This window comes from Scyliorhinus canicula, chromosome 18, assembly GCF_902713615.1.
Source record: "Scyliorhinus canicula chromosome 18, sScyCan1.1, whole genome shotgun sequence".
NCBI classification, from domain to species: domain Eukaryota; kingdom Metazoa; phylum Chordata; class Chondrichthyes; order Carcharhiniformes; family Scyliorhinidae; genus Scyliorhinus; species Scyliorhinus canicula.
In genome coordinates this window covers 76,632,039-76,656,584 of record NC_052163.1, presented here as the reverse complement: position 1 = coordinate 76,656,584, position 24,546 = coordinate 76,632,039, and the positions used below count along the sequence as shown (strand labels likewise).

The 24,546-nt window shown below is 43.3% G+C and overlaps 1 protein-coding gene across 6 annotated transcripts in view; it reads right to left on the bottom strand.

Annotated features, from left to right (window-relative positions):
• The window catches only part of eps15l1a (epidermal growth factor receptor pathway substrate 15-like 1a), a 584,484-nt gene that overhangs the window by 187,150 nt on the left and 372,788 nt on the right, over positions 1-24,546 (bottom strand). For all 6 annotated transcript variants that reach the window (XM_038777805.1, XM_038777809.1, XM_038777810.1 and 3 more), the window contains one exon: positions 2,180-2,259. In XM_038777805.1, the coding sequence (XP_038633733.1) occupies positions 2,180-2,259 (80 nt within the window). The remainder of the gene's footprint in view (positions 1-2,179; positions 2,260-24,546) is intronic.

Here is a 24,546-nt window from a genome sequence, read left to right as displayed (position 1 = left end):
ACAAGTCTATACACATAAATCATTAAAATGTCACAAACAAATACAAAAAATAATGAAAAGACTAATGGAATGATGGCCTATATAACTACAAGATTAGAATAAAAGAGGGTAGAAGATAGGCGATGGGAAGTATGGTTAGACCACATCTAGAGCATTGAGAATCTTCTGCACACTAAATCTAATCGAAGGATTTATTAGCCTTGGAGGGAGTACAGTGTAGATTTACCAGAATAATAAGTGATCAGAAAAACTTTGTTGCATTCCCTAGAATTTAGACTTTAAGGGATGATTTGTTCTAAATATACCAGATATTAAGAGGGACAGATAGGGTAGATGGAGACAGACTATTTCCGGTGATTGGGTGACTAAGCCTTGGGGACATAACCTGAAATTACAGTTGGACTTTGAGGAGCAAAATTAGGAAAAATCTCAAGGATGGTAAAAGTTTGGAACTCTCTTCTGTAAACAATGAATATTGACACAAGATCAATTGTTAATGTTAAATCTGAGATTGATGGGTTTTTGTTATCAAAAGGTATTACAGGAAATGAGGCGAAGGCAGTGTATGGATTTAAATTACAGATCGGTCTTTACCGTGTTAAACAGTAGAACAGGTTTGAGAAGCTAAATGTTCCTATGTCACTAATTTGTAAAAGAAGGTGTTCAAGGTTGTATTCTCTTTTTTTTTAAATCACTAACTAAATGGAACAGGATGTGGAGATGCCGGCGTTGGACTGGGTGAGCACAGTAAGAAGTCTTACAACACTATGTTAAAGTCCAACAGGTTTGTTTCGAATCACTAGCTTTCAGAGCACAGCTCCTTCCTCAGGTGAATGAACAGAATATGGAACAGAATACTGAAGCAACTTCAGGATCTGATAGTTCCAAAAATTTCCTTTTACTGATCAAAAATGAAACTTAAATTTTGATATTTAAGTATCAGAATCAAATTAAGAATTGGAAAACATGGATCAGAGATTTTACAGCCAATATGAAGGCTATTCAGGCTACTGCGTCTGTGGCGATCAACTAAAAGAGCCGCCACTTCGCCACATTCCTCTCATTTTAAAAGCTATCAAGTATTTTGCACCCATCACTATTTCTAGTCAGGCAATCCAAGATCTAACAACCCTCTATGTAAAAAAAAATCCCACATCTCTTACCTTTTTTCTCATTTATTTTATAATTCCATTCCTTTCTCTCAGTTTCTCAGTCTGCACCATATCCACTCCCAGGACTCCACTTTCAGCACAAGCTGGTGTCATGTCTCTTTTATATTTCATCCCCCTTCTTCACCACCTCTCCACACCCTCATGCTCTCCATCCACCCTGCCTCTCCTTCACCCACCATTCCCCACACCCTTGCACTAAATCGCTTTTCCACCTTATTATCCAGCACTATCATTAAAGCTTCCTCCTTTCAGAACAACATGGTTCCTTCTTGCCCTCAACTAACATCCCACTAAATTTGTTATCTGCCATCTTATATACTTGAATTACCAGGATCCCACTACCAACTACATCTTCCTCTGCTTCTGGAGGTCTTTCCTTCCATGATACCCTTTGTTCCTGCTCTTCCTCAGCACATGCCATACAAACTTAGCAAACATAACATTGTGCTGGTTTCCACACCATTGTCCAGAGCTCTAAACACTCCATACATGACAATAATTTACGAGTACTTCTTTCAATCTAGTACACTATTAAGTGCCCATACAACTGCATTGGCAGAATCTCTCTCTCCACCGTGCCCCCAAGTCCCCAACCAATGCTGCAACAAGACACTGAGTACTTCCTCACAAATAAGGCTGGATAATTGCAGCTTCACAACTGGCTTGGGAGTTTGTCTGCCATGCAGTCAAGGGAAGGTGCATGGTCTTTCCCTAATGTATGAAATTTGCTGCATATATCACCACGGCATTCTAAATGGCGCCACACAAAATGTCTAATTATAAAGCTATCTATCACTGTCACACCTGCACAGAACTACCACTAGATGGATCTTGATCAACTCCAGAACTACTGATCCCCGAACCATTACCGACAGTGTCACTGCTGAACAAGGGGAATTATATCCATCCTAGCTTTCTGTGGCAAGTGCAAGGAGCGATTAACTGATTCAAGTAGAGGAATTAATTCAGCAAATACTCATACTTTTAAGACCCAAACTATGTATTACCTTGGACATCTGGGTGAAGTCTGCGAAACCTCCACTCCCAAAGGCACTACTTCCAAAGGGGTCCAACGTCCCAAATGGATCTGTAAACATAAACAACAACCCAGTTACAGATTCTGTTAGCCATACTAAATACCTTCATTATTACCCTCAAAGTGTAAATCTCTCCAATTTGAGGCATAACGCAACTTTAATATAAATTTTGTATTTCCTGAACAGATTTTCACACATCATAAACAGGGCTGCAATACTGAATACTTCACACTTATACTGTGCTCCATAAAAATGTATCAACAGCCCTGCAGAAATTGCATTCAATCTTACCAATAAGTAAATAAAACAGAATAAACATAAGACACTGGAGATAAAAGCTCAACTGTTAGATTTAAATTTAAGAGACTTACAGTTTGAGCCACTACTTAACATTTTTTGAAGAAGCAGGCATCTTTAATTTCAGTGACGGCAAAGGTTTGAAGCTTTACACACGTGAAGTGGGAGACAGCCTGAGTGAGGCAGCCAGAGTGGGGATTGAAAGTTGGTCATTTGGAGCAGTGTGGTAATTCGGTGCAGAGTGGGAGGAGGTGCTTTTTCTCTTTTTGTTTTGTTTTCTTTCTTTTTGCTTTGTAACTGTTAATCTGCAGGGAGAGATCCAGAGAGCATCCTTGGAAGTTAAGTGATAAAAAGACCTATCTCAGATATTTGCAGAGATAAGTGAAGGTTAAGTGTTCAATAAATTTTCTTAAATAATTTAATGGATGTAATCCAAAAATGTGCGGGTTAGGTGGATTGGCCATGCTAAATTGCCCGTAGTGTCCTAAAAAGTAAGGTTAAGGGGGGGGTTGTTTGGTTACGGGTATAGGGTGGATACGTGGGTTTGAGTAGGGTGATCATTGCTCGGCACAACATCGAGGGCCGAAGGGCCTGTTCTGTGCTGTACTGTTCTATGTACTCTATGTAGGATGATAGAAATATCGGTCAGTGAGGTTAAGTGCTGCACTTGTGAAATGTGAGGGATCAGTGATGCTTCCAGCGTCTCAAACGAGTACAGTTGCAGGAAATGCACCCAAATGCAGCTCTTCACAGACCGCATGGTTCGGTTGGAGCAGCAGTTGGATGCACTTAGGAGCATGAAGGTGGCAGAAAGCGCCATAGGCAGGTGTTTTAGTGATGTGGTGACACCCAAGGTGCAGGCAGATAGATGGGTGACCGCTAGATGCGACAGGCAGTCAGTGCAGGAATCATCTGTGGTCATCCCCCTCTCTCTTCAGTGACTTCATGCATATCATAGGCACAGTAGCAGTGTTTAGCACTGTTGCTTCACAGCAGCCAGGGACCCTGGTTCAATTCCTGGTTTGGGTCATTGTCTGCACAGTCTGCACGTTCTCCCATATCTGCGTGGGCTTCTTCCAGGTGCTCAGGTTTCCTCCCACATGTCCAGAAAGACCGCTGTTAGGTGAATTGAACATTCTGAATTGTCCCTCAGTGTATCTAAACAGGTGCCATAGTGTGGAGACTGGGGGATTTTCACAGTAACTTCATTGTAATGTTAATGTAAGCCTACTTGCAGATTATTGTTATTATTAATAAGTACACTGTTTTGGATACTCTTTTTGGGGGGGGGGGGGGGGTCTATCAGGGATAACAACAGCAGCAGCCAGAGCAGTGGCACCACGGCTGGCCTTATGTTAAGCAGGGTGGGACAATGAGCACTAGAGCAATAGTTAATGGGGACTCTATACTTAGGGGTACAGACCAGCACTTCTCTGGATGTGAAAGAGACTCCAGGATGGTATGTTGCCTCCCTGGTGCCAGGACAAAGGATGTCGCTGAATGGGCAGAAAGCATTCTGAAGGGAAAGGGTGAACAGCCAGAGGTCGTGGTACATATTGGTACTAACGACATAAGTAGGAAGAGTGACAAAGTCTTGCAGCAGCAGTTTAGGAAGTTAGGTAGAAAGTTAAAAAGCAGGGTCTCTCGGGTTGTAATCTCAGAATTGTTCCCTGTGTCACGTGCTAGTGAGGCTAGAAATGGAAAGATAGTACAGCTCAACATGTGGCTAAACAGCTGGTGCAGGAGGGAGGGTTACAGATATCTGGACCATTGGGATCTCTTCAGGGGCAGGTGGGACCTGTACAAGAAGGATGGGGAGCATGTAAACTGGAGGGGCATAAATATTCCGGCAGGGGGGTGGGAACCAAAGCAACGGTGAATTAACTGAAGGGGAACTAGAGAGTAGGGTGGCCAGTAAGACTCAGAGGAAGAGCAGGCAGGGTGTACTTGCTGATCAAAGAGGGTCTGGTGGACTGAAGTGCATTTGTTACAATGCAAGAAATCAATGCAAAAAATGTAACAGGTAAGGCAGAAGAACTTAGAGCTTGGATTAGTACTTGAAATTATGATGTTGCCATTACAGAGACTTGGCTAAAGCTAGGACGGGATTGGCAACTTAACGTTCCAGGATACAGATGTTTCAGGCAGGATAGAGGGAGTGTAAAAGCGGTGGGGGAGTTGCACTACTGCTTAAGGAGAATATCACAGCTGTACTGTGGGAGGACACCTCGGATAGATCATACAGCGGGGCAATATGGGTAGAGCTCAGGGTGGAGTCACAATGCTGGGGTTTACTATAGGCTTCCCAACAGCCAGCGAGAGATAGAGGAACAGATGTGTAGGCAGATTTTTGGCAAGGTGTAAAAGTAACAGGGCTGCTGTGGTGGGTGATTTTAACTTCCCCTATATTGACTGGAACTCACTTAGTACTAGGGGCGTGAATGGGGCAAAGCGTGTAAGGAGTGTCTAGGAGGGTTTCTTGAAACAGTATGTAGATAGTCCAATTTGGGAAGGGGCCTTACTGGACCTGGTATTGGGAAATGAGCCCAGCCAGATGGTTGATGTTTCAGTAGGAGAGCAGTTCGGGAACAATAACCACAATTCAGTAAGCTTTAAGGTACTGATGGATAAGAGTAAGTGTAGTCCTCAGGTGAAGGTGCTAAATTGGGAGAAGGATAATTACAACAATATTAGCCAGAAACTGAAGAATGTAGATTGGAGGCAGATGTTTGAGGGCAAATCAACAGCTGGCATGTGGGAGGCTTTCAGGTGTAAGTTGATAGGAATTCAGGACTTGCACGTTCCTATAGGATGAAGGGTAAGTATGGCAAGTTACGGGAACCTTGGATAATGAGAGATATGTTGAGCCTCGTCAAAAAGAAAAAGGAAGCATTTGTCAAGGCTAGGAGGCTGGGAACACACAAAGAAAATGTGGAATACAAGGAAAGTAGAAATAAACTTAAGCAAGGAGTCAGGAGGGCTAAAAGGGGTCACGAAAAGTCATTGGCCAGCAATTTAAGGAAAATCCCACGGCTTTTTATACATATATAAAGAGCAAGAGGGTAGCCAGTGAGAGGATTAGCCCACTCAAGGACAGGGGAGGGAATGAATGCGTGGAGCCAGAGGAAATGGGCAAGGAAATGAGTACTTTGCATCAGTATTCACCAAAGAGAAGGACTTGTTGGATGATGAGTTTGGTGAAGGGTGTGTAGATAGCTTGAGTCATGTGGAAATCAAAAAGGAGGTATTGGGGGTCTTGAAAAACATTAAGGGCCTGATGGGATATACCCCAGAATACTGAGAGATGCAAGGGAGGAAATTGCTGGGGCTTGAGAGAAATCTTTGTATCCTCACTGGCTACAGGGGAGGTCCCAGAGGATTGGAGAATAGCCAATGTTGTTCCGTTGCGTAAGAAGGGTAGCCAGGATAATCCAGGTAATTACAGGCCGGTGAGGCTTCCATGAGTGGGTAGGGAAACTATTGGAGAGGATTCTTCGAAATAGGATTTATCCCCACTTGGAAATGAGGGGAGAAACAACATGGTTTTCTGAAGGGGGGGTCATGTCTCACTAACTTGATCGAGTTTTTTGAGGAAATGACGAAGATGATTGATGAGGGTAGGGCAGTGGATGTTGACTACATGGACCTCAGGAAGGCCTTTGACAAGATCCCTCATGGCAGACTGGTACAGAAGGTGAAGTCGCATGGGATCAGAAGTGAGCTGGCAAGATGGGCAGAATGGTGGCATAAGTGGCTAACACTGTGGCTTCACAGCGGCAGGGTCCCAGGTTCGATTACCCACTGGGTCACTGTCTGTGCGGAGTCTGCACATTCTCCGTGTGTCTGCTTGGGTTTCCTCCGGGTGTTCCGGTTTCCTCTCACAGTCCAAAGACGTGCAGGCTAGGTGAATTGGCCATGCTAAATTACCCTTGGTGTCCAAAAAGGTTAGGAGTAGTTATTGGGTTACGGGGATAGGGTGGAAGTGAGGGCTTAAGTGGGTCGGTGTGGACTCGATGGGCCGAATGGCCTCCTACCGCACTATATGTTCTATGAATTCTATGAAGATGGATACAGAACTGGCTCGGTCATAGAAGACAGAGGGTAGCAGTGGAAGGGTGTGTTTCTGAATGGAAGGCCGCACTTGGAATATAGTGTTCAATTCTGGTCGCCATGCTACCAGAAGGATGTGGAGGCTTTGGAGCGGGTACAGAAAAGATTTACCAGGATGTTGCCTGGTATGGAGGGCATTAGCTATGAGGAGAGGTTGGAGAAACCTGGTTTGTTCTCACTGGAACGACAGAGGTTGAGGCCGACCTGATAGAAGTCTACAAGATTATGAGGGGCATGGACAGAGTGGATAGTCAGAAGCTTTTTCCCAGGGTGGAAGAGTCAATTACCCGGGGGCATAGGTTTAAAGTGCTAGGGGCAAGGTGTAAAGGAGATGTACGAGACAGGTTGTTTTTACACAGAGGGCGGAACCTGCTGCCGGGGGAGGTAGTGGAAGCAGATACGATAGGGGCTTTTAAGGGGCATCGTAACCAGTACATGAATAGGATAGGAATAGAGGGATATGGTCCTCAGAAGAGTAGGGGGTTTTAGTTCAGACAGGCAGCATGGTCGGTGCAGGCTTGAAGGGCCTGTTCCTGTGCTGTAATTTTCTTTATTCTTGGTTTCCCACAAACTACCTCATACTGACTGAATGAAAAATCTCATTCTGATTAGTAATTAAAAGCTATTCCCCAACATTGTAACACCCCCCCCCCCCCCCAAGAAACACAAAATGGGGCTCAGAAAATGCTCTGTGCTTCACACATCTGTAATATATACCATTTCAGTTTTCAAAATTCATTCATGCTCTGCGATTGAAGTTTTTTTATTTTTTGTTCATGGGATGTGGGTGCTGCCCATCCCTCATGGATGGTGGTGATCTGCCTTTTGAACCACGCAGTCCTTGTGGCATAGGTACATCCACAGTGCTGTTAGCTAGAGAGTTCCAAGATTTTGACCCAGCGACAGTGAGGGAAAGAAAATAGATTTCCAAGTCAGGGTGGTGAGTGACTTGGTGCTCCCATGTACCTGCTGCCCTTGTCCTTCCAATGGTCGGAAATTTGGATGTTGCTGTATAAGGAGCCTTGGTGAGTTCCTACAGGCTATCTTGTAGATGTATACGCTGTGGACACTGTGTGGCGGAAGGAGTGCATGCTTGTGGATGAGGTGCCAATCAAGCTTTCTCCTGGATGATGGCAAGCTTCTTAGGTGCTACTGCACTCATCCAGCCAAGTGGACTGTATTCCAATACACTCCTGACTTATGCCATGTAGTTGATGGCCAGGCTTTGTGGAGTCAGAAAGTGAGTTATGCACAGCAGGATTCCTAACATCTGATCTACTCATGTAGCCTCAGTATTTATGTGGCTTGTCCAGTTCAGTTTCTGATCAATGGTAACCCTCAGTATGTTATAGTGGGGGATTTAGCAATGGTAATGCCATTGAATATCAAAGGGCAATGGTTATATCTCGCTTGTTGGAGATAGTCACTGTCTGGCACTTGTGTGGCACAAATAGTACTTGCCATGCCAGCCCAATCCTGGATATTATCCAGATCTTGCTGCACTTGGACTGCTTCATTATCTGCGAGGTCGCAAATGGGGCTGAAGATTGTGCAATTATCAGCAAACATCCCCACATCTGATCCTATTATGGAATGAAGGTAATTGATGAAGCAGCAGAAGATGGTTGGGCCAAGGACATTACCCTGAGGAACTTCTGCAGTGATGTCTTGGAATTTAGATGATTTACCTCCAACAATTACATCAATCTTCCTTTGTGCTATGGATGACTCCAACCAATGGAGTATTTCCCCCGAATTCCATTTACTCCATTTTTGATCGGGTCTTTGATGCCAGACTTGGTCAAATTTCGTATCGGTGTCAAAAGCAGTCAACTCACCTCACCTCTGGAGTTCAACTCTTTTGTCCTAGTTCGAGTCAAGGCTATAGCCAGGTCAGGAGCCGAATGATCCTGGCAGAACCCAAAATGAATGTCAATGAGCAGGATTTTGGTAGTCCAGTGCTACTTGATAGCATCGTTGGTGATCACGTTATTGATGATCGATGATAGAGCCGAGTTTCATTTGTCCTGCTTTCTGTGTACAAGAAATACTTGGGCAATTATCCACATCACCTGGTAGATTCTGTACTCGGAGAGCTTGGCTCGGGAGGACACAGCAACTTCTAGTGCACACATCTTCCATATTATAGCCAAAATATTGTCTGAGCCTCTCGTCTTTGCAGCATCCAGAGTCTTCAGTTGTTTCTTGATATCAAGCGGAGTGCATCAAATTGGCTGAAGACTGGCATCTGTGATGCTGAGGCACTCTGGAGGGGGCCAAGATGGCTCTTCCATTTGGCACCTCTGGCTAAAGATTGCTGCAAGTGATTCAGCCTTATCTTTTGGACTGATGTGCTGGGCTTTCCCATCATTGACGATGGGGGATATTTGTGAAGCCTCCTCCTCCAGTGCATTGATAAATTTTCCACTACCATTCATGATTGGATGGAGCAGGACTGCAGAGCTTGGATCTAATCCAGTGGTTGTGGATATGCTGTTTGGGATGCAAGTAGTGCTGTGTTGTAGCTTCACCAGGTTGACACCTCATTTTTAGGTATGCCTGGTGTTGCTCCTGGCATACCCCCTTGCACTCTTCATTGAACCAGGGTTGATCCTCTGATTTGGTAGTAATGGTAGAGCGGAGGATATACCAGGTCATGAGGTTATGGATTGTGGTCGAGTCCAATTCTGCTGCTGCTGATGGTTTTCCAATCTTGAGTTGCTAGATCGGTTACAAATCTATCCCATTTAGTTGCAACCAGGATGTGAACACTCACCCCTGTTTCGCCCACTGGTAAATCGATCAAGCATGCAAGTAACAGTCACAAATGGTACGGTGAGAAACATTATGCGATTTTCAAATTAAAAACCAAATATTACCAGAAAAACTCCATCACCTTTGAATCACAATCAGGAAAAAATAAAATCAATCACAAATCAAAAACAAGGTTTTATGGCAGTAAAACCACATCTTACATGTCCAACCTTCATCTCAGTGGCTGTAACGGTCATTCAACAACAGCTTGCATTTACAGAGCACCTGAATTTAATTCTGCGCAGTGTCACATTGACCATAATTCAAATTTTTGGAGAAAAAAATATTAACTCTACGACAGTGTTGAAATGACCCATTCTCAAGAAAACTCTTCTGGAAAAACTTAACCGAAAGACACTAGAATGTGACTCGCCTATAATTAGGTCAGCATTGCTCTCACAGCTGCTCAGCATTCCATAAATTAACACCATATGTAACAGAGGTAGCTCAATAAACAGAATCCACATTTTTAAGATAAAGTATAGTGCTTTTCCTGTTATTGTCACGTTATGCTCATCACCGCTTTCAGTTTCTCAGCCAAAAGAATGAAGGGTATGCACAATAACAATTCTTCACGCCGTTGTACAGCAACCTGGCAACTTCAATTCCGAACAAACCACTTTACAATTACACTGCTATTAAAGTCACATTTGGAAGTTATTTTACTTCCTTTATAATCCTACTGCAGTTTTGTAGTGATTATAAATTAGCCATTCGTTCAGGCTGAACCGTGTGAACATTCACTCTCTGAAGGCTAGCAACAAGATGGTAAAATGGGACATGGCAGCACTGAAAAAATAATCAACATGTGGAATTCTCTATTTAAAATAATTGCAGCCCTCTCCTTCACCGTTATTGGGAGCTATGAAATGGCCTCATCATATTCGACTCGGTGACGCAACAAGACCATTAAATCCCGCAAAAGTCCGTTCGCAAGATTTGCCACACTCGAACGCCTCACAAGTTCTCACCAGACGTCACAATCGGAATCTCACTCTCGCTGGACAAAATCCAGATTAACATATTAAAGTGCGCCATTTAGCTCCTTTAAATATGTCTGCGCCCGATTCTTCCGAGGCTCGGGAACTAACACCTGCACCTGGGAGACATCGCCATGGCGTCGTGTAGCACTGGTCCACACAAATGTAAATCAGGTGTCACAGCACCTAGTGTGGTCTCCCAGGCCATCGGTGGTCGGGCTCTGGGCAGGGTGATACTCTGGCATGCCATTGGTACCTTGGCACCTGGGCCCTGCCGAGGTGCCCAAATATCGCTGCTAGACTGGCTGGGGCACTGCCAGGGTGCCACGATCTCTTCAGCTCATCAGTGCAGGAAATAAAGTAAGTGCGGCCTTGGCAGGGCATTCCCAACCGAGGCAAAAAAAATGACAGAGTCCCGTTCGATAGCAGGGTTGTTCTTGGTGCCATGTCGCCGCGGTATGCGCACAAAACGGGACTCTGCTTTCACATGGTAAATCGCGCCCAATGAGTATTGTTATTCAGATTTGTCACCTTTAGCTTTGCAGTAGTACATTCATCTAGTATCAGAAGGTGGTGAATTCAAACTCCTCAGCACAAAGTCTAGGCTAACTTTATTCACGGAGGTGCCTTCTATCAGTGAGAGAGGTTAAACCAAAGCTCCAACTGACCTTTCTGATGGACACAAAAGATGTTGCAGTATGGGGCTTGGAAGTCCTCCAGTATACCTTGGTCAATTTTAATATATCAACCATTAAAACGCATGCACTGGTTATTTATTCCATTACTGTGTGTGACCTTGTCACATTTCCTACATTAAAACAGTGACTTTATTCAAAAAGTCCCAAATTGTCTTCCTTTCTGAGGTTGTGAAAAATACTGTAAGAAGTCTTACAACACCAGGTTAAAGTCCAACAGGTTTGTTACAAACACTAGCTTTCGGAGCACTGCTGCTTCATCAGGTGAATGGAGGAGCTGCGCTCCGAAAGCCAGTGTTTGTAACAAATCTGTTGGACTTTAACCTGGTGTTGTAAGACTTCTTACTGTGCTCACCCCAGACCAACGCATCGTGCAAAATACTATACAGATGTAAATGCTTGCTTTTACTGGTACCCAAAGTATATTTCAAAACTTGTGACCAATTTACCGCCTCAGTATCTTTGCGTGAGTAGCCAGTTGCTCAGCATCTTCATACTGGTTCCAGGTTTACCATAACATTTTAAAAAAATACTTTTATTCAAGATTTTTCATTAACAAATGATTTTCCATATAAAATGGGCGTTGCAAGTTACAAACAATATAAAGAAACACAACCAACAATGTAGATCACATCCAAAAAACCCACACTCCCAAATGTAAAATAAACCCCCCTCCCCACCTCCAATGGTGACTAACTCATTAAAAAAAGAAATGAATGGCTGCCATCTCAGGTAGAACCCCCAACTGATCCCCTGACAGTGTATTTGACCTTCTCCAAATGCATAGATTCCATGAGGTCATTCAACCAGGCCGAGGCACTGGCAGAGTAGGAGACCTCCACCCAAGCAGAAGTCGCTTCTGGGCTATTAACGAGGCCAAGGCAAGGACATCAGCCTTCACCCCTCCGCCCTGCAGCACCAGCAAGTCCGATATCCAAAAATGGCCACAAAGGACCAGGCTCCAGCCTGTCGTTAAGAATTCATGACATGGTGTTAAAGAAGCAGACCCAAAAGCTTGGCAACTTGGGACCCGGCCAGAACGAGTGTGGTTAGCCGGCCCGCAAGAACACCACTCACATTTTCCCTCCACTCCCAAAAAAGAAATCACTCATCTTAGCCTTGGTCAGATGAGCGCTAGGCACCAACTTGAACTGGATCAGGCTGAGCCGCGCACAGGAGAACCTCGGGTTTACCCTGCAAAGGAGCTGACTCCACACCTCCTGGTCCAAAATAAGTCCCAATTCCCCCACCCACTTTGCCTTCATCTCATCCACTGGGGCGATTCCGCTGACGAGATCTGGCCATAGATATCCAAAATACTGCCCCAATCGGCTAAAGACAGAATCTTCCTCAACAGGGAGGCCAGTGGTGACACGGGAAATGAGGAAAAAGTCTTTCGAAAAAAGTTACGAATCTGGAAGTATTGGAACAAGTTCGGCCCAGAGTTCAAACTTTAGACAGCTCCTCAAAACTGCCGAACCGCCCCTCCACGAACAAGTCCCCAAACCGCTCAAGACCATACCCCTCCCATGACCTAAATGCCGAGCCTAAACTTTACGGCACCTAAAGATGGTTAGCACAGAGACCAACAACAACATGGAGCTAAACTTAACCTCCAACACCATCTACAAGGTTGCTGACGACATCACCGTAGGATCTCGAACAACGATGAGTCAGAGTACAGGAGCTACTCTCCCCAATCACTCCCATTAGCTAGCTGACTTCACTGCTAGCGGGGCCGCCCCTGCCCAGGGTTAAAATGAAAGAAAATACTGCTGCCACTCTCGGGAAACAGAGTAAAGCAAAACCCCTTCGAAATCATATTCCCACCAGGAGCTATATATTTCCTGTAACAACCATAATCCATATACCAACACCCCCATTACATTAAACCCCCACAACATCCAAAATATGAAACAATCTTCTCACTCAAGAACAAAGAAATAGCAACACATATATACAAGGCACCCCAATACCCCTTTCCACCCTCAACAATCAAAAACCTCACCAGGGACACACAATTAATTCAAACTGAGGCCATGTTTTTTAACAATGTAATCAGCCTCCTCTGGTGGATTGAAATAATAGTCCTTCGACGAATAAACCTTGAAACTTTGCCAGGTACACCACCCCAAACCAATCACCGCCCTTCTACAGGGTGGCTTTGGCCTTGTTGAAAGCTGTCTGCTTCCTTGCCAGTTGAACTCGAACACTCTGGTAGATCCTGATGATGTAAACTGCCCATTTGCAGTCCCGATGCTCCTTGGCCCATTTCAGGGGCCACTCCTTCTCTTGGAAGCTGTGGAACTGTACAATGACAGCCCGTGGTGATTCGTTCAGCGGGGGCTTCTGATGGAGCGTCCGATGGGCCCTGTCCAGCTCCGAGTGGATGTGAATATACCCTCCCCCCCTCATCTTCCCAAACTTCTGTGAAAAGTACACATTGGGAGTCAGGCCTTCCAAACCCTGCAGCAACCCCACAATTCTGAGGTTCTGTCACCTCGAGCGGTTTTCGAGATCGTCAACCTTCACCCTCAGCGTCTTTTCGCGCCAGCCAACAGAGATCCTAACAAGGCAATTTGCTCGTCGTGCTTTGACAAAGCCATTTCAACGTCCTTAATCATCGCACCATGCTCTTTATACAGGGCCCTGCTGAGTCCACACCTTGAGTATTGTGTTCAGTTTTGGTCTCCTAGTTTGAGGAAGGACATTCTTGTTAATAAGGTTGTCCGGTGCAGGTTCATCAGACTAATTTCCGGGATGGAAGTACTGACATATGAAGAAAGACTGGATCGACTGGGCTTGTACTCAGTGGAGTTTAGAAGAATGAGTGGGGATCTCATAGAAACATATAAAATCCTGATGGACTGGACAGGATAGATGCGAGAAGAAAGTTCCTGATGTTGGGGAACTCGGGGTGACACCATCTTTTGGTGCCGTAAAGTTTAGGATCGACATTTAGATCATGGGAGGGGTAGGGTCTTGAGCGGTTTGGGGACTTGTTCGTGGAGGGGCAGTTTGGTAGTTTTGAGGAGCTAGAACTTGGGGTCACAGCCTAAGTATAAGGGGTAAGCTATTCAAGTCTGAGATGAGGAAGAACTTCTTCTCTCAGAGAGTTGCGAACTTGTGGAATTCTCTACCACAGTTGGGGCCAGTTCATTGGATATATTCAAGAGGGAGCTGGACGGGGCCCTTGCGGCTAAAGGGATCAATGGGTATGGAAAGAAAATGTGAGCGGGATACTGAATTTGCATGATCAGCCACCATCATATTGAATGGTGGTGTAGGCTCGAAGGGCCAAATGGCTGACTCCTGCACCTATTATCTATGTTTCTATTCTCAGAGGTTTTCTCCAGCTTTGACCGTATGTGACCCAGGGCCTCTTCTGAACGTCTGTCGACATTCGAAGGTCCCCAGATATAACTCTCCACTGCGTCTTGAACTGTTTGTTGAATAGCGCCGCTAGTACACCAGCAAGACACCACCAGAAGTCCACCGTGACATTTAAAAGGGCTGGTGGCAGCAAGAATACATTTACCGGTGGTCAGTAAAGGACAGGAGCCGTTTCTTTTTTTTAAAGTTAGGTTTAAATGAATGCTGTAGAATTTTCATATACCAACTATTCACAACTCATCTCCAGAGTGAAAAGGCAATCGAGTTGAACTCAAGACTCCCAAAACAGCACAGAACTTAAGGCTAGCATTTTCTTGCCCATCAGTAGTTGTCTTGAATTACTTCAGTCTAAGTAATGAAGGTGCTCCGACAGCGCTGTTAGACTATGAATTCCAACAATGTAAAGGAACTATAAGGTACGACGAAATCATGATGGTGTGATGGAGGGCAAACTGGATGGTGATTATGTTCCCACACAACTGTTCTGCTTCTCCTAGGTGGTAGCGTTACTTGAGTATGTGAAGTGCTGTCGAAGAAGCCTCAATGAGCTGCTGAAATAAAGATGCACCCAACAGCTACTGCGCGACTTAAATTGCATGGCATGTTGATCAAGCAAACTGCTTCCTCAGGGTGGTGTTAATCAAGTGTTACTGCAGCTGCACACAGCTTTGCAAGTGGAGAGTACTCTTTTCAGGTTTCCCATAGCCATTGTAGAAATCATATAGTCAGTCACTTGCCTCATAGTACACAATTTCTGATCTGTGCTAGTCACCTTGGCTTTTTCTGTGTTTATCAAGGTGAGTAATTTGGTCATTAGTGACCCACAGTATGTTGATGGCAGGGTCACAACCTATCTAGCAGCAGCATGTATGAGAAGAAGTGAAAAGCATTATATGAATGAGAGGGAAGGAGTCAACATGGTCAAATGCACTTTACTAATCAAGTTCAAATAAATTGGGTTTGTTTTTGTCCCCTATGTTCTTGGTCTGTATTTAGTGCTGCTTAAAAGTACAGTGTGAAGCTTTGCTGAGTGAGGGAATCTCAGGATTAAGGGATAATCACTCACAAAACTCTAGTTTTGTTTCCATTTAGCAATTAACTAAAAATTACTGTTCAAGTTAAGAGGTATATCAAGTTTATTCCAGTCTTAACCTGGGATATACAAGCTGACAGCAGCTGTAATTACTTTATTAGGTAGCTTGCTTAAGCTGGTTCCTAAGCTCTAGCAGAGTCGACTCATCATTGTTTTCAGAGAGTATAAAATGCAGGGGTTTTTGAGTGCAGTGTGAAGCCAGGAGATTGGTGAGTGGGGAGGTTTGGTGAAGGGGGGAAACTATAAATTAAGATAAATACATTTAATTAATAATAAAATAATAATAATCACTTATTGTCACAAGGAGGCTTCAATGAAGTTACTGTGAAAAGCTCCTAATCGCCACATTCCACGCCTGTTCGGGGAGGCCAGTATGGGAATTGAACCCGCACAGCTGGCATTGTTCTGCATTACAAGCCAGCTGGTTAGCCCACTGTGCTAAACCAGCAATAAGATGGCAGGACAACTGATGAGTTACAGTTGCAGCATGTGAGAGCTCCTGGATGCCACTGCAATCCATGGCAACCATATCTGTACTAAGTTCCCATTGCTTGAGGATCTTTAGAGAGATGGAGGCCGAGCTGCAGACATGGTGATGCATCAGGAAGGGGGAATGTTACCTGGACACTTTGTTCCAGAAGGCAGTTACACCTGTTTGGTTAGCATATTTGATTTAGTCAAGGACAGGAGGATATGACTGAATGCCAGGGGACCAAGAACGTGGGAGTGAAGGTGTAGTACTGTACTGAGAGATTACTTTAGTTCTAAAGATCAAGTTCAAGTGGAACTAAGAAACATCAAGGGATAGAAAACATTAGTGGGAGTTGTTTATAACCACTAAACAACAGTGGTACATAAATTACAGTATAAATCAGGAACTTAGAGGAAATTAGTATAACAATGGTAATACAATAATCATAGGGATTTCAATTTACGACTCAACTGGGTAAACTTAATTAATATTAATGTTATAGAGGATGAATTCCTAGAATGCATGCAAGATGGTTTTCTAGAGCAGTACGCTGAGGAACAATCTACAGAACAGGTTATTTTAGATCTATTATTGTGCAATGAAAAAGAGCAAATTAATAATCTTGTTGTAAACAAGGGACTGGTTTAGCTCACTGGGCTAATCGCTGGCTTTTAAAGCAGACCAAGCAGGCCAGCAGCACGGTTCGATTCCCGTACCAGCCTCCCCGGACAGGCGCCGGAATGTGGTGACTAGGGACTTTTCACACTAACTTCATTGAAGCCTACTCGTGGCAATAAGCGATTTTCATTTCATTTCATTTCAAATTTCATTTCATTTCATTTAAAGGAGCCTTTACGAAAGAGTGACCATAATATTATGGAATTTTACATTTAGTTTGAAAGTGATGTAGTTCAATCAGTATCTCTGTGTAGTTTGCACTTTCTCCCTGTGTCTGCATGGGTTTCCTTCGGGTGCTCCGGTCCTCCCACTGTCCAAAGAAGTGCAGTTAGATGGATTGGCCATGCTAAATTGCCCTTAGTATCCAAACGGTTTGGTTGGGTTACGGGGATAGGGTGAAGGTGTCGCCCTCAGTAGGGTGCTCTTTCCAAGGGACAGTGCAGACTTGGGCTGAATGGCCTCCTTCTGCTCTATAAATTCTATGATTCTATGAAATCTAAACAAAGGAAGCTATGATGGGTAAATTACTTTGGTGGATTGTAAAATGAGATTAAAAGGTATGATAGTAGACAGGCAATGGCTAACATTTAAAGAACTAATACATGTTTTGTGTAGTAAAGGGAAGTTCCAACCATGGCTAATGTGAAAGAAATCAAGAAATCTATTAGATCAAAGGAAAGAGGGGTATGAAGTTGCCAAAAAACATCGTAAACCTGAGGATTGGGAGCATTTTAAAATTCTATAAAGGAATACCAAAAAAAAGGCTAAGAAAGAGGAAGATGGAATATGAAAGTAAACTAGCAAGAAACATGAAAACAGACTATAACAGCTTTGACAGGTACGTAAAAAAGAAAATATTAGCCAAAACGAATGTGGTCAATTACAAACTCTTAAGAATTTATAATGGGAAAATAAGGAAATGGCAGAGAAACTAAAATATTTTGTATCTGACTTCATGGAAGAAAATATTAAAAACCTCCCAGAAATAATGGAGAGTCAAGGGACCAGTGTAAATGAGGAACTGCAATATATTAATAAAGAAAAAAAGGTACTAGAGAAATTAATAGGGCTTAAACTAGATAAATTCTCTGGTGGTGGCTGTAGAGATAGTTGATGCATTGGTGGTTGTCCTTCAACATTCTAGAGACGCTGGAATGGTTTCTGCATATTGGAAGGTGGAGAATTTAACCCCACTAAAAAAAAAAAGAGGGAAAGCGCAAATGGGAGATTACAGACCTGTTGGCCTGATATCAATAGTAGAGAAAATGTGAGAATCTATAATAAAGGACGTGTTAACAGGACAATAATGGTAGGAGTCAGCACTGGAAAGGAAAACCATGTTTAGCAAACCTTTTGGGAGTTTTTTGAGGCGGAAACTAGCAAAATAAATAAGGGGAAGTGATGGATGTGATGTATTCAGGTTTTTAGAAAGCTTTTGATAACCTTCCACACTGGAGGTTAGTAAACAAAATTAGGGCACTTGGGATTGGGGGGGGGGGGGGGTAATATACTGACATGGACTGAGAACTTGTTCATGGACAGAAAACCGCGAGTAGGGTTAAATGGGTCATTCTCAGGTTAGCAGGCTGTGATGAGTAGGGTACTGCAAGGATCACCACTTGAGCCACAACTATTCATAATCTATACAAGTGACTAGGATGTGGGGATTACTTGTAATATTTCCATATCTGCAGAGGACACTAAACTAGATGGAAGTGTGAATTCTGAGGAGGATACAAAGACGCTTCAAGGGGATTTGGAGAGGCGAAACAAGTGGGCAAAACATTTGGCAGGTGAAATAATGTGAAGAAATGGGAGATTACTGCCCACATTGATAGGAAAAAGAGAAATATTTCTTCAATGACGAAAGACTTGGAAATATTGAACTTCAAAGGGACGACGGGGTGGCACACTGGTTAGCACTGCTGGCTCACAGCACCAGGGACCCAGGTTCAATTCCGACCTTCAGTGACTGTGTGGAGCTTGCACATTCTCCCTATGTCTGCATGGTTAGATGGGGTTATCAGATTACGGGGATAAGGCAGAAGAGTGGGCCTAGGTAGGGTGCTCTTTCAAGGATGGTGCAGGCTCCATGGGCTGAATGGCTTCCTTCTGCACTGTAAGGAATCTATGAACTTGGGTGCCCTTGTTCATGAAGGTACAGCAAACAATTAAGGAGGTAAATAGCCGGGCAGCACAGTGGCTAGCACTGCTGCCTCACGGCACCAAGGTCCCAGGTTCGATCCAGACTCTGGGTCACTGTCCGTGTGGAGTTTGCACATTCTCCACTTGTTTGCGTGGGTTTCTCCCCCACAACCCAAAGATATGCAGGGTAAGTGAATTTTCCACGCTAAATTGCCCTTTTATTGGGAAAAATTAATTGGGTACTCCATATTTACAAACAAATAGGTAAATGGTATATTGGCCTTTATTACAAGGGGATTTAAGAATAGGAGTAAAGATGTCTTACTTCAATTATGTAGAGTTTTGACGAGACCACACCGGAGTAGCGTGTGCAGATTTGGTCTCCCTACCTAAAGAAAACTACACTTTTGCCCTAGAGGGAATGCAACAAAGGTTCACCAAACTCCTTCCTAGGCTGCAAGCATTGTCCAATGAGAAAGATAAATAGACTGAGCCTCTCTGGAGTTTAGAAAAATGAGTGGTGATCTCATTCAATCATAGAAAATCCTTACAGTGCTTGACAGAGTAGATGTAGGCAGGATATTTCCCCTGTCTGGAGGGTGTAGAACCAGGAATCTGGGCCTGTCCCATTCAATCACCCATCAAAGATCACTGCACTCTACTGAGACCCAGCAGGAGATCATTGTACCCCATTGAAATGCAGGTCTATTGTCCGTAGCCCAGATCGAGCCAGACTTTCCTTCACCCAGAGTATCTACTGTTACCTTCTATGGGAACAGGTCATGTGCTGCCCACACCACCAGAGATGGGACACCTGGGACGGACTCAGGTGGCCTGTGAAATGGTCATCAACCGGACCATCGGCTGCTGGGACCCCTCCTGAGACCTCATTGGCCAAAAGACAGAGAAGGCGGGGAGAGAGGGGAATAAAGGTAAGCATCTCAGAGATACCAGCAGCAAAAACTCGGTGTGTGAGGTGACCTTGACCAGGCCAGAAGGAAGGAAGCAAGGAAGAAACAGCCAGCGAGAGTCACTTTTTCAAAGAGAAACCAGAGGGATTCAGGGATCGGGTCTACAGCATACCAAACCACCTTTGTGGGTAGTTTAGTCTTGTATACTGGATGTTTCTTGTATACATAGTGGGTAATTTACGGGTTACCAATATTTAATAAAGTGTGTTGCATTATATCTGTGTCCGTACTTAGTTCTACTCATAAATAAAGACACCTGGGTAAATATAAATTAAGGAGCTGTTTGAAGTATCTGAATTGGACAGATACAACAGGATGTAGGAGACACTTAAAAAGACGATATTTATTGCCCATTTCTACATGCCTCAGGTGTTAGACCACGTAGTGTGGATGAAATCACATGTAGGTAGATTTGCCTATCCATGCCCAGAATAGTGGCCAATCCTAGGCATCATGCTTAATAAAGGCCTTAGAGTGCAGAGCTTTACAAAATAATAACAGGGATGAAATACTTCACTGATATGGACAGACTAGAGAAACTGCTGTTTTCCTTAGAGCAAGATGGATTAAAAAGTTATCTGACAGCTGTTCAAAACTATGTAAAGTTTAAAAGAGTAACCAGACGGAAATGGTTTCCACCAATAGGTGTGTCATTAACCAGCATATATAGATTTACAAATTTTCACAAAAGATAGGCCAGACGAGGGAAAAAAATACGGAGTGAGTTGCGATGATTTGGGATGCATTGCTTGTGAGATGGAAGGTGGTCCAATAATAACATTCAGAGTGAATTCGGGTAATACATGAAGCAAAAAAAAGCTGGAGTAAGAGCAGGAGAATGGTACTTACGAACTGATAACTCTTTCAGAGAGTCAGATGGGCATGGCCCGCCAAGTGTCCTCGTGTACTGCATTATTTTATGATTCAATAACACAACTTGCCAATTTGGAATTTGAAGCTTTGGCCTCTGCAATTGCTAACCCAGTGCCACAATTACGCTACTGTGCTAAGTTGAAAGACATTTCTTACAAAATGGTGTACAAGAGAAAAACATCTAGTCCATCAAGACTGTCCCATCCAGCAAAGCAGGAAGCTCATATTCAATAAACCCAACCTTATGCAACAATATCCCAGGAAAGCCCCCCAAAAAAGGAAAATTCCTATGGCCAATTCAGAAAGAACACAAATTCCTTTCCAACGCTACAAGAGAATCAAACTTCTGAGACAGCAGTGACCTATGGCTCATTACAAATATGGTTAACTAAAAAGAAGCAAGACGTGCATTTATATAGTGTCTTTCACAACACTTCACAGCCAATGTATACTTTTGAAACATAGTAACTGTTGTAATGTAGAAGCTAACTCCCCACCACGAGAGATCTCTTTTCTCAAATAAGTGTCTAATTTGAAAGGCTTTAGGGATCCTATATTCACTATGTGGCAACAGTTAATTTAGCACAGACCCAAGTGGAGTTCTAACCATTCTGATTTCGGGAGTATGTGCAATACCTTAAAGCTGTGTTTTCTTCTTCGTAACAGACCACAGATTATATAAAATTACAGGACCCACTCCAAGAAGTACATCCAGAAAACAAACTTTAATAATCAAATGAGAAATAAGATCTGAAAACAAAATCAACAATGATCGATTTGTGCACTTATAGTTTGAAAATAAGTTTTGTGATTTATAATCTGCAACGGCTAGAATTGGTATAACGGCGACAAGAAAAGAAGGGCCATAGAGAATCGGACATAATCTAATATTAAGCATTTTGCAAAGCTTCAAAGGGGTACGATATGGCAGGAGAGTGCAAAGCCTTGGTTTGCTCCTCTTGCTCCATGTGGGAAGCCGGGATCATTTCCAGTGCAGTAAGTGTCTCCTGCTACAGCTTCTGGAAACCCGGATTTCAGAGCTGGAGTGGCAGCTGGGAACACTGTGGAGCTGCGTTGTTCATTAAAGAAGATATTGATGCAATACTGAGGAGAGATTATGTGCACAAATTATGTGGAATCTGTCTGGGTCAAGTTAAGAAATGCAATGGGGTAAAAAACATTTGTATGGGTGTTATACAGACCATCAAACTGTTAGCAGTAATGTTGGGAATAGCATTAAGCAGAAAATCAGAGATGCACATGATAACGAAATATCTGTGATTATGGGTGACTTTAATTTGCATATAGACTGAGTGAGTCAAATTAGTCACAGTACAACAAAAGTGGAATTTCCGGGATGTATACGGGATGGTTTTCAACACTATTATGTTGAGGAACCAACAAGGAAACAGGTCATCATGGACTGGGTGTTGTGCAATGAGAAAGGGTTCATTGGCAAGCTGTGAGAGAACCCTTGGGGATGAGTGACCATAATATGGTAAAATTCTTTATCAAGGTGGATAGTGAGGTAGTTGATTCTGAGACCAGGGTCCTGAACCTCAATAAAGGTAACTATGATGGTATGAGGCATGATCTGGCTATGATGGACAGGGAAACATCACTGAAAGGAATGACAATGGACAAGCAATGGCAGGCATTCAAGGAACAAATAGTGAACTCCAAAAGTTGCTTATTCCTATTTGGAACTGTCGCTAAACCATGACTTACAAGGGAAATTAGAGTAATGTTAGAGTCAAAGGAGAGGCATTCAAATTAGCAAGAAAAAGCAATAGACCTGACGATTGGGAACAGTTTAAAAATCAGCAAAAGCGAACCAAGGGATTGATTAAGAAGGGGAAAATATAATACTTTCAAAATTAGTTATTTTGGCATCTTTAGAGAGCAGGTACTATTCATTATTTTGAAAAACTAGCAAGGTGGAGAGGTTTAAGAATTAAGTTCTGAGTGAACAGCTAACACAGTTGAAGGACCTCCATTGATTGTGAAGTGGACGGACGGATGGGAGACTGAATAAGAAACCAGTCAGAGGAATGAAGGAACAGAAAGAAGCTTAAACCAAACACAACTATGCACAAGTTGCCATATTGTGAAACTGGATTTGAAATGATAAACATTAAAACAGAAGTAAATTACACTGGTACATTCCACTGTAATCAGAACAATATCACTTACCCTTATATAAGTTGCAGTCAAGTGGATCTAATTTTTCTTCATAAACTGAAAACTCTTCCATCAAAAAAAACAAATCCCCAAAACAAATTGCAGCTTAAGTTATTACTTTTATGGTGTTTATATCAATGAATTACAATACATTTTGTGAAACGTGAAGACTTGACCCCATGAGTATGAACCACAGTTTTAATGTTATACTTAATCCCCACGTACCGTGGCTGCAAACATGGCTTTCACCATTCTGCTACATATTAGAAAGTGTGAACCACAAGAATTTGTGACAATTACTCGCCATTTCTGAGAGTATTACTTTCAGTCAACCGAAAGAAAAGGCCGGTGTGAAGATGCAGTGCCAGAACAGAGCACTGAGGTTTACTCTCTACCCAGCCTAGGTTACACCCAACCTTCGTGCTGACACTTGGGCAAAACGTAGATAGTGATCAGGTTTCTAGTCTCAAAAGCCCTCGCATTAATTATAAAAATGATCCAAAAATGAGTATTAAAAATTGAGGAAATACTAAAATACGTTTTGAAAACAGTCACGAGAAAGCGTTGCTAATGAATGGTGATTTGTGAAATTAATAGTTTCAGAAATAGAGGTCTACAGCACAGAAAAGGCCCCTCAGCCTATTGCGTCGGCACAGGTCAAAAACAACCACCTAACTATTCTAATACCATCTACCAGCCCTTGGCCCATAGCCTTGTATGCCTTGGCATCGCAACTACACATCTAAATACTTCTTAAATGTTCTGAGGATCTCTGCCTCCACCGCCCTTTCAGGCAGTGAGTTCTAGACTCACAGCACCCTCTGGGTGAAAAGGGTTGCCTCACATCCCCTCTAAACCTTCTGCCCCTTACCTTAAATGTATGCCCCTGATCATTGATTCCTCCAACAAGGGAAAAAGTTTATTCCCGTCTACTCTATGCGCCTCATAATTTTACACATCTCAATCATGTCCCCCCTCAGTCTTTTCTGCTCCAAGGAAAACAACCCCAGACTATCCAATCTCTTGAGAACCAAAAAAGTTCTTCATTCATTCTGTGCGCTAAAATATTTCTGTTGCGGCATTGGGGTCCATCCCCTAGGACCAGTTATTCAGCAGTCATTAGGGACTACGTTCAGGGCAGCACGGTGGCCTAGTGGTTAGCACAACCGCCTCACGGCGCTGAGGTCCCAGGTTCGATCCCGGCTCTGGGTCACTGTCTGTGTGGAGTTTGTACATTCTCCCCGTGTCTGTGTGGGTTTCGCCCCCACAACCCAAAAATGTGCAGAGTAGGTGGATTGGCCACGCTAAATTGCCCCTTAATTGGAAAAAATAATTGGGTAATCTAAATTTTAAAAAAAAAATAAAAAAAATTAGGGACTACGTTTACATACCCGCATATACTGATCCTGGCTAATACATCTTCAGAAATCGTCTCCCTAAAACTAATTCTAAAACATTTCAGTTTTCACCTACCACATTAGAGAGAATTAAGATCAAAATGGAAACAGGTTAAGAGTGTCAGTTAAGGCAGGAGGGTTCATGCAAGGGTCCTGCAACTTCTTTTCAATACCCATTTCAGTGCACGATCATATTCTAAGCACTGGGATTCGAGCAGGAAGTCCACTCAAATGCTGT